The 14,357-nt window shown below is 37.8% G+C and overlaps 1 protein-coding gene across 1 annotated transcript in view; it reads left to right on the top strand.

Moving 5' to 3' along the window:
* LOC124299125 (sodium-dependent neutral amino acid transporter B(0)AT3) overlaps positions 1-14,357 on the top strand; it is a 521,903-nt gene that overhangs the window by 413,207 nt on the left and 94,339 nt on the right. Inside the window, exons 15-16 of the mRNA XM_046752087.1 lie at positions 8,853-9,012; positions 9,111-9,374. Of these exons, the coding sequence (XP_046608043.1) occupies positions 8,853-9,012; positions 9,111-9,374 (424 nt within the window). The remainder of the gene's footprint in view (positions 1-8,852; positions 9,013-9,110; positions 9,375-14,357) is intronic.

Here is a 14,357-nt window from a genome sequence, read left to right on the forward strand (position 1 = left end):
ATTTCAAACCATTTATTTTGAAGGACGACATTTTCCCATTATTTCTATTATAACTTAGCCTCAATCATTTGAACAAACCTCACAGACCTGTACAGGACTATAGCAACACGATCCTACAAATTACCGGCTTATCGAAAGGTGAGTCTTTCTTAGTTTTAATTCTTATTCATTGTCGTTACGTGGGAGCATCTTTGATTATTCATTGATCATCAACTACCACCGCTCAGTACACTCTCACCCCCACGTAACAGTCACATACATTTTTGGGCAATGATTAGCCGTTTTCGCAGCGTCATGATCGAAAGCTACCCGTGCAGAAACTTTTGCTCATATTCGACGGTTTTTGAATTAGTTTTAGGAACACGGAAGAGATTTTTTTACGTAAGATCTGAATTACGAGTTTTCAACATAGGTAAAATTTTTTTTCCGTGACAGAAATGTCAGTGCAAGCCCCGGTCGAATTCCTTTTAAGGTCGTTTTCACATACTAATCCGGCTACGGCCTGTTGAAATAGCGGAGTTGAAATTTTTTCGCGCGTCGTCCCTATATTATACAATCTGGCATGGTTTCTGGCCTCTTAAGCGGGGATCGCCGCTGTTCGGCGCGGCAAAGTGCGCGCACAATTTGATAAGCTCGCTGCCCTTCAGTGCGGTTCGCTACCATTCGCTGCGGTACAATGCGCGTCGACGTTAATGCTACCATAGAAAGCTGGTTTCGAATAGTGAAGGATAATGTTTTTGAGAAAAAAAGTGCATTTCAGCTCCCAGACTCAGTTCAAAAATGGAATCCCACTTGCTGGGACGTATTCGACGTGGGGTGTATTCTTTGAAAACCGAAAGGCAAATTTACCTAGATTAAATGCATCAATTTCCGCCGCATGGCCTCGTAGACAAATTATGCGATTTCATTGAAAGCCATCGTATGGCTAGATATAGAAAATTGACATGATGGCAGCACTGGATACTGCCCGTACCTACAACCTCTTCTCTAATTCTAGGTCTACAAATAGGTTAATTATCCACTTTCATAATCAAAAGAATAGACCTTGAATTATCTTGAGCGTGACCTGGATCGTGTACTATCTGAACAGCGGGAGAGGAACCAGGAGAGGAATACGGGGTTCGAGGTTCGTTCACACATTCATCCCTTCTTCTATCGGCTTGTAGAACAATCAACGTGGCCTACAGCAGGTCACGCATCCGATTTTTGTACCTTTAACAGTTGGAAAAGCTCTTGGTGTTGACATTCGGCCGCCTCGCGCTGCTGTTCAGCTGCTTCCAAAAGCTGCAGTTCGTGAACGGTGGCAGCCTTTTGTTGTTTTTGGATGATGAATTTGAGTGATAGAGGCCGCTGACGGTGCGGTAACCAGTTCATGAGCTTGCGGAGTCTCATCCAGAAGAGGGTTGCCTTCGCCGCTATCCCTAAAGCTATATTGAATATTCTATTGTACATAATTTGGCAATCAGAGGAGTGTAAGGAGATTTTACCTGCTATTTCCCAATGTCTCTGGACCTCATCTCCAAGATGTCAAGGGCCATGTGGTCATTCTCAACTGCTGTGAATGCCCAGAGTGACGTGTCAGCGAACACAAGCAAAAGAGGATACCCTTGCCAGGCCTTAGGACGCGGGCTTGAAAGTAGACTATCCTAGAAAGAAGACGTGAAGCGCATTGAAACTGCCAAATCTGCTATTTTTTCTCATTGATAATAATAAAACATGTGTAATTAACTTTGAATAAAATATAGTCTCTCATAGATCGAAATTGGGATATACTATCAAGTACGTGTGGTGTAAGTGGACAATAAACGGAAACAGTGCTACTTATCGTCAACGGTAAAAATGAAAATAAGGCTATTGGTTGATGAACCAAAACACTACGGACCCCCTAGTTATCTCATAAATAACGAAAGCAAATCAAAGAGATCGTTGAAAAGTTAGAGGCCTATGATATAATACGCGACAGTCACTCGCTGTATTTCAAAAGGCCATAAATATGCGTCTGGGTGATCTGCGATTTACCATCGCTTTAGTTTACGTTGATGAAATTTCAATACTGGCGAAGCACTTCAGAATCTCAAGTTAGTCTTGGAAGCTCTGAAGAAATACAATTTCACGCTCAACCCTAAGAAATGTACATTCCTCCAAACAACGATCAATTATATTATCTAGACAGGAAAATATCAGCAGAGTAGGTGCGACCAGGAGCATATAAAACTGCAACAGTGATAAAGGCAGTAGAACTGACTGAGATAACAGGTGTAAGATCGTTCTTAAGGCTTGCAAGTTTTTTTAGGAAATTCATTAGGAATTTCGCCCGACTGGTTGTGCCATCAACAGATTTGTTGTGGAAAGATGTACTCGTATGATGGATTTGGAGCCCAAAACAGTCGAACGTTATGCATGAGTTAAAACAGGTTCTTACAAAAAGACCAATCTTAGCAATTGTCTACCCTACGCTTCACACAGAAGTACATATTGATATTAGTTCGATAAGACTACGTGCAATGCTTATACGAAAAAAAGAGGACGAAAAACGGGTCATTGCGTATCACAGTTGTACAAAACACGGTAGAGGAAACAAACTACCATTAATTTGATCTAGAAGCCCTGGCGGTGATCAAGGCGCATAAGCTGTACTGAATCCACCCACTAGGGATCCACATCACAGTGGTCACTGACTGTATTGCAATGCGGGTGATCTCCATCAAAAGGGATATCCAGTTCCAAATTGTCAGATGGTGAGTGTATATGCAGGACTACGGATTTGACATCGTATATAGGCCAAGGTCTCAAGCCGCGCATGTAGACTGCTTGAGCCGATATCCTGTCGTCTATCTGTCGATAGACGTTACTGAGGATGAATGGATCAAAGTAGTACAAATGCAAAGGACCCCGATAGGGAAGTCACGCGGAAAATACTTGAAGTTGGGCAAGTACAGTCAGATATGAAACGATAGTTTAAGAAATTCGACCTCACGGGCGGTGTAGTTTTTAGACGTACTGAAGGAGAGAATAAGAGAAGAATACTAGAGAGTTGGTGCCGCAAGCCTCGTGTTTCAATGTCGTAAAACTGTGTCACGAACATCAGGATCAATTTGCGTTGGATAATACCCTGAAAAAAATCAGAGAGAACTACTGGTTTAAGGGCATGTATAGGTCTATTTTCAAACACGCAAAAGTGTGTCTAAATTGCTTATACTATAAATCCGCATCGGAAAAAAATAGGCTTCGTGCACCCAATAGAGAAGGTTGCACCACCGTTTCATACCATACATTTATTTCATGTAAGGTAAGTGTACTAGTTATTCACAACTTCAAACCCAATTATTGACCCTTTGATTTTACAAAATAATAAATTTACAGCACAAATTGTGAATTTCTCGATGACTAAAACCAATTGCTAGAAGGTTAGACGCTACAAATTTATTTTCTTGTAATCTTGGAACTAAGGATCAACCAGATACAACCAAAATAGGTCAATGATTGGAACAGGGTCAATAACTGGTACACTAACCTTAGGACCATTCGTGAAGAGCCAACGCAAGAACACCGAAATACTGACAAGAAAACGTTTTCAGGTGTCCCCCTCCGATTTCGATTAAACTCTGATATGTTGTAGAGGGTCAAAATCGATGACACACGTATTTTTTTTTATCGGCCCGAACTCATTTTAAAGGGGTAAAACACCCCTCCAAAGTTGACCACCTCCAAAGATGATTTTTCTGTTTTGCATACAAGGAGGGGATTTTGATAACTAATAATGATAGTAATAAATACCTTGTCAAAAGTGATGAAAAACACAATTCGAATATTCTCAAGAACTCTTTATTTTAGGGGTTAACTTGTATATGCAAAGTTCATTTTTTAAATTAGAAACAGGTTGTTCATCAGAGCTCAATGAATCCCACAGCACTGTAAAGAGCATGCAAGAATACAGAATACGTGCTTTCGATTTTTTCTCGAAAACTGAATTCTTATCGACTTTTTTCCCAATATAGCGGATTATGTTTAGTATTTAGCCGTGAATCATTGAATAACATTGTTTGAGGCTCGCATTCATTCTGGCATCGCTCTCTTATCATTTCACTGTTTCATCATTTTTTTTCAGGAAACGTAAATATTTTTCATTTCAAGCACACTATCAACTACTCGAAAATTCGATGTGTGTCATATGTAAACAAGTCATATCTCTACTTGAATTAATTCTATGGCACAGATATTTGAGGGGTAAAGGCTGGGAAAAAGATAAACAAAAAACAAGTAGTGATTATTAGCCATTTTGCATTGAAAAAATTATTAAAGAAATTTTTTTTGTTACTTTGATTGATACACTAAATACACCTGTAAATAGTTTTGTAAATAAATTACGTTTTTACATAATATAAAATTGTTGAATATGCACATGATTCTACTTCCTCTACCGTGGCCACACCCTTTAAACAAAAACAAGTTCCAAGTTTATCTATAAATCGCTTTATGGATGATAGTCGGTACAATAATGATATTTATCACAAAAATGCTGTAGGCAAAGTGATTTTTTACACCAAGAACATCTGATTACTGCGACATTCGTGCAACCTTCAATTTCACAATTCGGATGAGATGACTGTCCAAATGCAAAATTGACGGGGTTATCAAATTCATCAAGTTTCTTTGCAATGAACTCGCTTTTATGCCACGCATAACGAAACAAATTATGATATCGCGGAGATGACACATGATTGTGAATTAAAGACTGTAATTTTCTAGTATTATTCCTTGAATGTAAATTCAATCATAATCAAGAAGAACTAGGGTGTCTGAAAAATGACGAATATACTTTTTCCATATGCGGAACCCGAAAACATCGAGAGGTTGAATTTTTCCAGTGGTTCCTTTCGGTATCAATAAAGTCGTCAACTTTTTGTCTGGGGGTGTTGTCTCTTGCACAACTCTAAAACAGTGCCCACTCCAAGAATCAATTAGAAGTAGACTCTTCGGTCCCACTTTTGGGATAAACACTTCTTCTAACCACATCTTGAAATGCTCTGTTATGCATCATTGTGATTAAAACCGTTTGAATACATGCAGCGCGAAACAAGAATTATTATACCTGAAGTAAGTTTTCCTGATTTGGAAGCTGTGATAAAAACATTTGGCGGTCTGAATAAATGTTGTTCAACTATGGGTCCGAACTTTCCGGATGGTTATTTCAAAACAATAAATGAAGGAGATAATAATTTTCCGTCCGCTGAAATTGTAGGCTGTATAGTATAACTGTGCGTTGTTGAAGTTACTGATCGTACTATGCACGACACTTGTTCAGTTCCTTCTTCCGTTAACGTTCGTCCAGAATGGATCTCTATTTGGAAACCACTCTAATCAGAATTATATATATTTTGTAATCCATTTTCGGAAATGTAAGGTTCAACTCTTTTCAAAAATTTTTCAGCACTCTTGTGTAAATATTCACTATTTTCCAATGATTTTCGCATGACAAATTTATTGATTTTTCTGCTAGTAATGCGATGGATCTTCTTAAAGTGAAGTAACCACGTTGGCGATGCTTTAAATCGAAAATCCTTATGACTGATAAGTCCTTGGGCCTGTAAAGCCCATCTTCGCAGATCCGTATCATGAACAATCAAGCCAGCGTCAATGGCATTTTTCATATTCTGCAATGTATACTCTGATATGCGAGCCAATTTTTCCATCTATGTCCTTCCCTGGTTGATTTGGTGTGCCCAACGACGCAATTGTCGTACTGATTTGACTTTTTTATCTCTATGACGACCCGTATCAATTGAGCAATTTTTTTTCGTCTTTGCACTTCTCCAATATTCAAAAGCTCTTCTTTTATAATCGAAACTTAAAGGTACGTCATCTTCGGAACAGTTATCTTCAGGCCCTTCGGAAGGTACCTGAAAATATGCATCTTCCACTGCGAACGTTTCAAGATTTTTGTAGGGCTCTTCAAAGTCAAGAGAATTTTCCTCAATCATTTCCACACTATTATATTCTGTCATGCTTTGTAATAAAATATTTTCGAAGTTTGATACTATTTCACGTTGATCATTTGTTAACGGGGACTCGGGTATATTCATTACTTCAAATGCTGCCCACAGAAGTTTAATAACGTTTATTGGATACACTTACATTGTAAACGTGAGAAGAAATTCAATAACTGCTCGAAGTTCTGTTAATAACGTATTAACGAGCACTGAACGGTCTCACGACTCTTCATATTGAAAATATCCGAAAGATACGCGTAATCGTTAAAAAAAATATCTGTGCCATAGAATAATTCAAGTAGAGATATGACTTGTTTACATATGACACACATCGAATTTTCGAGTAGTTGACAGTCTGCTTGAAATGAAAAATATTTACGTTTCTTGAAAAAAATGATGAAACAGTAAAATGATAAGAGAGCGATGCCAGAATGAATGCGAGCCTCAAACAATGTTATTCAATGATTCATGGCTAAATACTAGACATAATCCGCAATATTGGGAAAAAAGTCGATAAGAATTCAGTTTTCGGGAAAAAATCGAAAGCACGTATTCTGTATTCTTGAATGCTTTTCGCAGTGCTGTTGAATTCATTGAGCTCTGATGAACATCTAGTTTCTAATGTAAAAAATGAACTTTGTATGTACAAGTTAACCCCCAAAATAAAGAGTTCTTGAGAATATTCGAAGTGTGTTTTTCATCACTTTTGACAAGGTATTTATTACTATCATTATTAGTCATCAAAATCCCCTCCTTGTATGCAAAACAGAAAAATCATCTTGGGAGGTGGTCAACTTTGGAGGGGTGTTTCACCCCTTTGAAATGAGTTTTGGCCGATAAAAAGAATACGTATGTCATCGATTTTGTCTCTCTCTAACATACCAGAGTTTCATCGAAATCGGAGGGGGACGCCTAAAAACGTTCCCTTGTAAGAGTGTGGGAGAGGAATATGAAGTCTGGAGGACGTAACAACAGCTCGAGTTCAGCACGGAAGAATACGAAAAAAAATGTCGAGTATGTATATCGATATTCGCTAAATCTCAAATGTTTTTCATATTTTTCGAAGTAAAAATGGCGTAGGAGTCGCGAAAAAACCGAAATCCACGTTATTTTGAGTTTCCAGCATAGTAATGAAGATAGAGGTTTTACATTTTGGCGAACCAGGCTTCTGAGGTTACTCTAAAATGTGGCGTGTAGCAAATCTACATAGGTTCAAGTGCACATTCTCCATATGCAACCCCGGCTAGGCCCTTTCCAAATTTTCCGAATGAGGAATAACTTGTGACAGGGATATCGAAGCCAGGTGAGGCAAATTGCGATCTTTTGCTCATTGTATGTTGCATAAAAATTGATTTTTCGATTTTTCGTAGTGCATTTACCGCTACGCCTATATTTGCGAGTAAACGAATGAAAAGTCTTTTATCGATATTTTCAGCAATGATTTGAAATTTTTTTTTGTATTAACGTAATTTGATCCGGGTGAAGTTACAAAATTTTTTTTTTTTTACAGGCGGTTGTTCAAACATTGTTCATACATCTATCTACGAAAAAATGAAGTTGGGTTTTCAAAAAACTCTAAAAATCACTTATATCTTTTTTCGCGTCGAAGTACAAACTAAAAGAAAGATGTTACAAACGGGTATAGACGATTCTGAAGTGATCCCCGTCAGCAGAATCCGATTATCTTTGAGAACAAACAAGTTGGCTTTTCTAAAAATCGACAATCTCTCTTTTTTGCGTCGAGGTACAAACGTGAAGAAAGGTGGTACAAACGGGTATAAACTATTCTGAAGCAGCTCCCGTTGGAAAAAAAAACAAATTTTCAAAAGTAGGGTGCAGGTCATTTTTTGAAAATACTATATTTCTTTTTAAGTCGAGGTACAAACGAGACAAAAATGTTACAAAGGAGTACAAACGAAGTACAACCAATATCAGTTTTCGAAATTTTTTTTTTCAAACTCGCGTGCCTGGTTCATGTAGGTCCATGGATCACGGGAATTTGAAAGAGTTACGTAGGAAGGCGCAACGTAATACCGACGCAGAACAGGAACAGCAGGCCAAGTTGGATGCTCGCTTATTCAATCCGTCATACTACGCCGTGGTGGAAGTAGTCATGGTGGTAGCTATGCTAGTAGCAACGAAGAAAAGCCGGAGATTGGTGATAAAGGCCAAAGGTCCCTTTAAGTTTACTGCAGTCTTGCCAGTCGACATCTACGAGGACGAGGATCTTCGAGAGCTGAAAAGGGCCCATGATCAGAAGAGCGTTGTCGCAGTCGACAAGTATGCGGAGATGGAACTTTCAATAAAATATAATCTGTCATAAGAGGGTGGTTGATTTTCCTTTTCCGGTCTACATTTTCCTCCACCAATACCAAGTTGCGAGTTTACAGGTCCTTCACGTAATGTCTTTTTTTCTCTAACGTTTTATTTTTTATTTGGGTCTCGTATTATTTTGTATTACCGTGGTACGTTGTACCTGGCGCCCAATAGCTATCTTTAATTTTAGTTTTATCGAGTACCTAATGACGTGATCTGTCTTTTTGTGTACCTAATCTCTTGTTGAAACTTGTCTGTGTGCATCCTTGTTGCCTGCACAATCTCCGGAGAGCGGCGATTGGTTTGCGGATCACAGTGTATTATTAGGAAATCACGAGATTTTGTGACTTTCGTAGATAATCTATCAAAATACTTGGTGTTCTGAAGTGCAGTTGACGCCATTTTTAGGAGCGATCAATTGTTTTTCTCAACAAACAGAAAGTGTTGGCAAGATCAAAAATGTCTAAGTGAAACCCAATCCATGATCTATTGTTGATTCCATTCAAGAATAATGCACGTATAATGGGTAATTTTTTCTGTTTTCAGGAGTGATCTGTCTGGCCTGTTGCATTATTTCAATGGGCTTTGCTCACGGTGCGGGCAGTTATGTATTCGTCCTCTTCGACAACTTTAGCGGAAATTTTCCTCTCCTGATCATTGCATTTTTTGAATGTATTGGCGTTTCATATGTCTACGGTTTGAAAAGGTGAAATATGAGGGCATCCCAAATACTTACGATAATCACTATACAAATGTAATCAATCGATTTTGGTGATGCCATGATTGACATTTTCTTACCCGCAGATTTGCTGACGACATTGAACTTATGACGGGCAATCGTCCAGGTCTATACTGGCTTATCTGCTGGAAGTATCTCAGCCCCTTAGCAATGTTGAGCATTCTGGTGGCATCGTTCGTAGAGATTGCCGTCGACGGAAGCGGTTATCCCGCTTGGATAGCCAGCAAGGGTATTACCGAAATTCACGAGTGGCCATTATGGGCGTTGTTATTAATCGCATTCCTCATCTCAGCCTCAGTATTGTGGATACCTGGTGTTGCCCTGTGCAGGTAAGCTGAAAACAACACGAGTCACAAATGAGTTCTTTTTAACAATTTGGTTATTCTACGTATGCCACGAGATAACGTGGATGCGCACCACAAGGGCAGCTAATTATAGGCAACTAAGGGTAGAAGTCCACTCTGAGTAACTCCAAGTTTCACTGAAGTGACATCAGCCGCGATGTAGCGGCTTTGATCTCAACATCTGAAACTCGTAGTTTTGCTCAGAGTTCGTGTATCCTGAATTGTCTATAATTAGGAGACCTCATGGTGCGCATCTACGTAATCTCACGGTATATCAGATACACAGTCTATAGGTACGTATCATTCTTGGGTAAAGTATCGAAATTAGTTTCAAATACTCGTTCCATATTTTTCAAAGGCTTAGGCTATTTCATCATTTCAACGAGCGCTGACCTGAGGAATTCAAGTCGATGATAAGTATTAAGGTGGTTATTACTTGCTTGATGTTCGAATTTCAATTGTGCTGCCCTCTAAGCTTTTTCAAAATAATGTAACAAAAATTTTGAGCCCAATTTTCATGCAAAGTTTTCCATTTAAAATACAAGTGATTTTTATCTTTTAATGTTATTATTTTATTGAAACGTTTAATCTTTGACGAAAAAAATTATTTTATACAGTATTGACGGGTATCGATAGTACTTTCGAGGCGAAAAAAATAAAATATATAGATCTTATTCTGAGGAATCTTCACCATGCTTATTTGAATGTATTTCTTTTTTTTCAATTAAAAGCTGATGATTGTTACCTAAACATCTTTTTGATGACTTACAATTAGTTAGAACCTATAATTGTTCATGTTATATTTATAGGTAACCTGAATACGTACAAAACGTCAGATATAACTGATATCTTGCTTTTTCCCTACTATTTTCAAATAAAACAAAAAATAAATATTCATACATGTAGGGTAAAAATGCTATAGAATGGGCAGTAAATTTTTCATTTTTTTTCCTTGAAAGTACTATCGATCCCCATCAATTGAATAATTGCTTTTTTTCGTCAAAGATTAAATGTTTTAGTAAAATAATAACAGTAGGAGATGATAATCACATGTATTTTAAATAGAAAACTTTACCCGGTACAGCGATAGTGAAAATCAAGTTAGGACATTCGTATTGCGCTCAAAATTTTTGATTTTCATTTAGAAACAAATGAGGGGGTTGCATAATTGAAAATCGAACATCGGAAAAATAAGGCCCACCATAATGCGTATAAAGTTTTAGATAAAACGCGCATAAGCTAGTCATCCATCATGTTTGTTTCGCTTTCATAATCATCATTTTCACTGCTTCCACTAGATGGTTGAACGTCACATATATGCGATGTAGATTCCCACAGTTTTCTACGATAATTAATTTTTTAAAACAACGATTGACATGATTTCCGTATAAGATACGTAGAATTTTGACGATTTAGTGTTTATGTCATAATTCCAAGTCATACTTTGACCACCTGTGTGTTAATTCATCAGTCTTGGCATACATTTTTGCAGGTTCAACGCTTACTTTACTCTCAGATTTTTTGTAGAAAGATCTTGGATATATAGGTTTTGTAAAGACAATTTTTCTTGACCTTGGTGAATTGTTGAGTAATATTATTCTTGGATATCAAGGTCGTGAACAAAAAAACGCTTTTTTTCTGTTAACGTTTCAGCCCGGATAGGGGCCCTCCTCAGAACAATTTATTTCAGAACATCTATCACGAACGAAAATTTTAGAATAATTTACAACTTAGTTATAACCAAATTAAATGTGGAAGGTTTAGGTTATGAGCAGGAATGTTTGTGCTAATACAAATGAGAGGAATTACCTGATGATGAACTGACACTTTCAAATGACGAAGAGAAGGAACCAACTAGTTTGTGGTGAATGCGTGTTAGAATAGCCGAGTAAAACACAAATGTTCATTTTTGACAAACACGACGACAGCGATACGAAACTCCCAAGCATTCATCCTGGTTGTTAATTGAATAAAAACACACAACGACCGTTTGAGGTTTTGAGTCTGGAGCACTTTTAAACGTGTGGAACGTCCGGAGTGTAGTGGGAAAAAACCGATATCAGTCATAATCAGAGCAAGCACAGAGTCAAAGGGTTAAATAGAAATCAGAAATTGTTAAGAAGGTGAAATCGAGAGCAAGCTCAACCGGTAATAGATAGTTACGATGGGTGTATCACAGAGGTGTAAATAGTACTCAGATGTTCAATATCTTGTCTTCGATTGACAGAATTGGGTTGTGCAACAATATTGCACATTTCTAACAATAACCTATTCTAATACAATGGTTCAACGTCTATAATGCTGGCTTGAGAATAATTGAATGAATGATCAAATTCGATGGCATGCCTAGTCAGTGCAGTATAAACATCCTCGTGTTCATGGATATTGCGTTTATATTCAGTTATCCTGGTGTGTAGTTGCTTACTTGTTTGACCTATGTAGGACATGTTGCATTGGTTGCAGGGAGTTTTATAGACTACACAAGAACGCATACACGGGGGTAAAGGATCCTTACCAGAGTCAAACATGGAGGATAGATCATGTGCACTTTTTCCCACAAATTGGATTTTATACTTAGAGAATATTCTGTTGAGTGACTCAAACAAACCCGCAACGTATGGGATGAAAACAAAATTTTTTTGATTAACTTGTGCACCAGATGCATCATTGTTGTTGTCAGAACTGATCGATGACGAAATGGAATCGTATTTAACCTGTATATGTTTGTTGAGCAGACGAGTTGGATAGTCGTTTTCACGTAGTACCTGATGAATCAAGGATATATTTTTGTTATGAAATTCCATACTTGAATGTCGAATCGCTCTATCAACCAAAAAATAAATCGTTCCAATTTTGTAAGATAGGGGATGGTGAGAATGAAAATTGAAGTACCTTTGTGACCAGGTAACCTTATGGTACCAGTCAGTTTGGATGAGCTGGTTATCATTAATGATCAGAACATCCAAAAAGCTAATTCAATAATTACACTCTATTTCAGAGGTGAATTGCAATCTCGGATGGAATTAGTTGAAGACAGATATAATTTCGTCAACTTTATCAGAAGGGACCGCTGTGATTATGTCATCTATATATCTGAAATAGAAAGGAGGCTTGAAGTCCAGTTGGTTAAGACAATATTGTTCAAGATTATCCAAAACCAAATCCGACAAAATTGGAGAGAGAGGCGAGCCCATCGGTAAACCATAAGTTTGAGCATAGTTGTTCTGATTAAATTTAAAAATGGCAGCCTTAAAACAGATGTGTAATGCTTTTATGACTTTATTGAGTGGGACAGGATTCTTGTCCACCAACTGATGCCAACGCTGCTTCACCGCGTTGATTGCTAGATCTTGTGGAACATCGGTGAACAATGACACAACATCCAGCGAAACCAACACATGATCAGGTGGGAGGCGAAAGTTCATGATAGCTTTAACCAGAGCAAAACTGTCTCTGACTCGTGACAGAGGAGGGACAAGGTTGTCACCAATCCATTTACTAAGGAAGCGAGCGAGATTGATGGTAGGACTGTCAGTGAAAGAAACTATAATTCTTACCGGTGTATCCGGCTTATGAATTTTAGGCAGCCTGTAGGCTCTAGGTGGTAAACAATCAGTTTTTGAAATTTGCCGTCTAAGTTGGTCAGAAATGAGTTTACTTTTAGACCAATTCATCCTCAATTTTTTAACTTCCTGTTGCAGGGTACAAGTACGGTCAAATCTAACAACTTTTTAGGTGTTGTTGTTGGAGAGTTGATGTAACATTTCTTCCTCATACGTTTGATTGTTCATAACAGTCGCATTGCCCTTGTCTGCCTTTAAGAAAAGTTTATCCTGGTTATGTTTATGAAAGATCTTAGTTTCTTTGATCTTGTCAAGGATATTCCTGTCAACGTGAATAAGAGAAGGGGAGTTATTAAACTTTTTCAAGGCGTTTGTAAAATCTAGCCAAGCCATATTGCGGCGGTCAGAGGGAATAAAAGAGATCTTGGATTCAAAATCAGAGATAAGTTTGATGGTTGGAATGCGATAGGGCTCAAAAGGAATGCCATATTTGGGTCCCATTTTTAGAACGTCAGCAACATTGATAGGAATTTCCGTATTACTGAGGCTCACAATCTAATTTTCAAATGTCGAGTCAATTGGATTAGAAGAAGGTCTTTTTTTGTTCTTAATAAGATTAGCTAGCTTGTTGATGTGAGAAGCCTTGTGAGCATTGAAAGCCGATCATAATTTTAGGTGTTGTGTGTAAAAAAAAAATTTTTTTTTTTTGAGGATGTTTATACTGCACTGACTAGGCATGCCATCGAATTTGATCATTCATTCAATTATTCTCAAGCCAGCGTTATAGACGTTGAACCATTGTATTAGAATAGGTTATTGTTAGAAATGTGCAATATTGTTGCACAACCCAATTCTGTCAATCGAAGACAAGATATTGAACATCTGAGTACTATTTACACCTCTGTGATACACCCATCGTAACTATCTATTACCGACTGAGCTTGCTCTCGATTTCACCTTCTTAACAATTTCTGATTTCTATTTAACCCGTTGACTCTGTGCTTGTTCTGATAATGACTGATATCGGTCTCCCCCCACTACACACCGGACGTTCCACACGTTCAAAAGTGCTCCAGACTCAAACCTCAAACGGTCGTTGTGTGTTTTTATTCAATTAACAACCAGGATGAATGCTTGAGAGTTTCGTATTGCTGTCGTCGTGTTTTCAAAAATGAACATTTGTGTTTTACTCGGCTATTCTAACACGCATTCACCACATACTAGTTGGTTCCTTCTCTTCCTCATTTGAAAGTGTCAGTTCATCATCAGGTAATTCCTCTCATTTATATCAGCACAAACATCACTGCTTATTACCTAAACCTTTTACATTTAATTTGGTTATAACTAAGTTGTGAATTATTCTAAAATTTTCGTTCGTGACAGATGTTCTGAAATAAATTGTTCT

This window comes from Neodiprion virginianus, chromosome 2 (genome assembly GCF_021901495.1).
Source record: "Neodiprion virginianus isolate iyNeoVirg1 chromosome 2, iyNeoVirg1.1, whole genome shotgun sequence".
Lineage (NCBI taxonomy): Eukaryota > Metazoa > Arthropoda > Insecta > Hymenoptera > Diprionidae > Neodiprion > Neodiprion virginianus.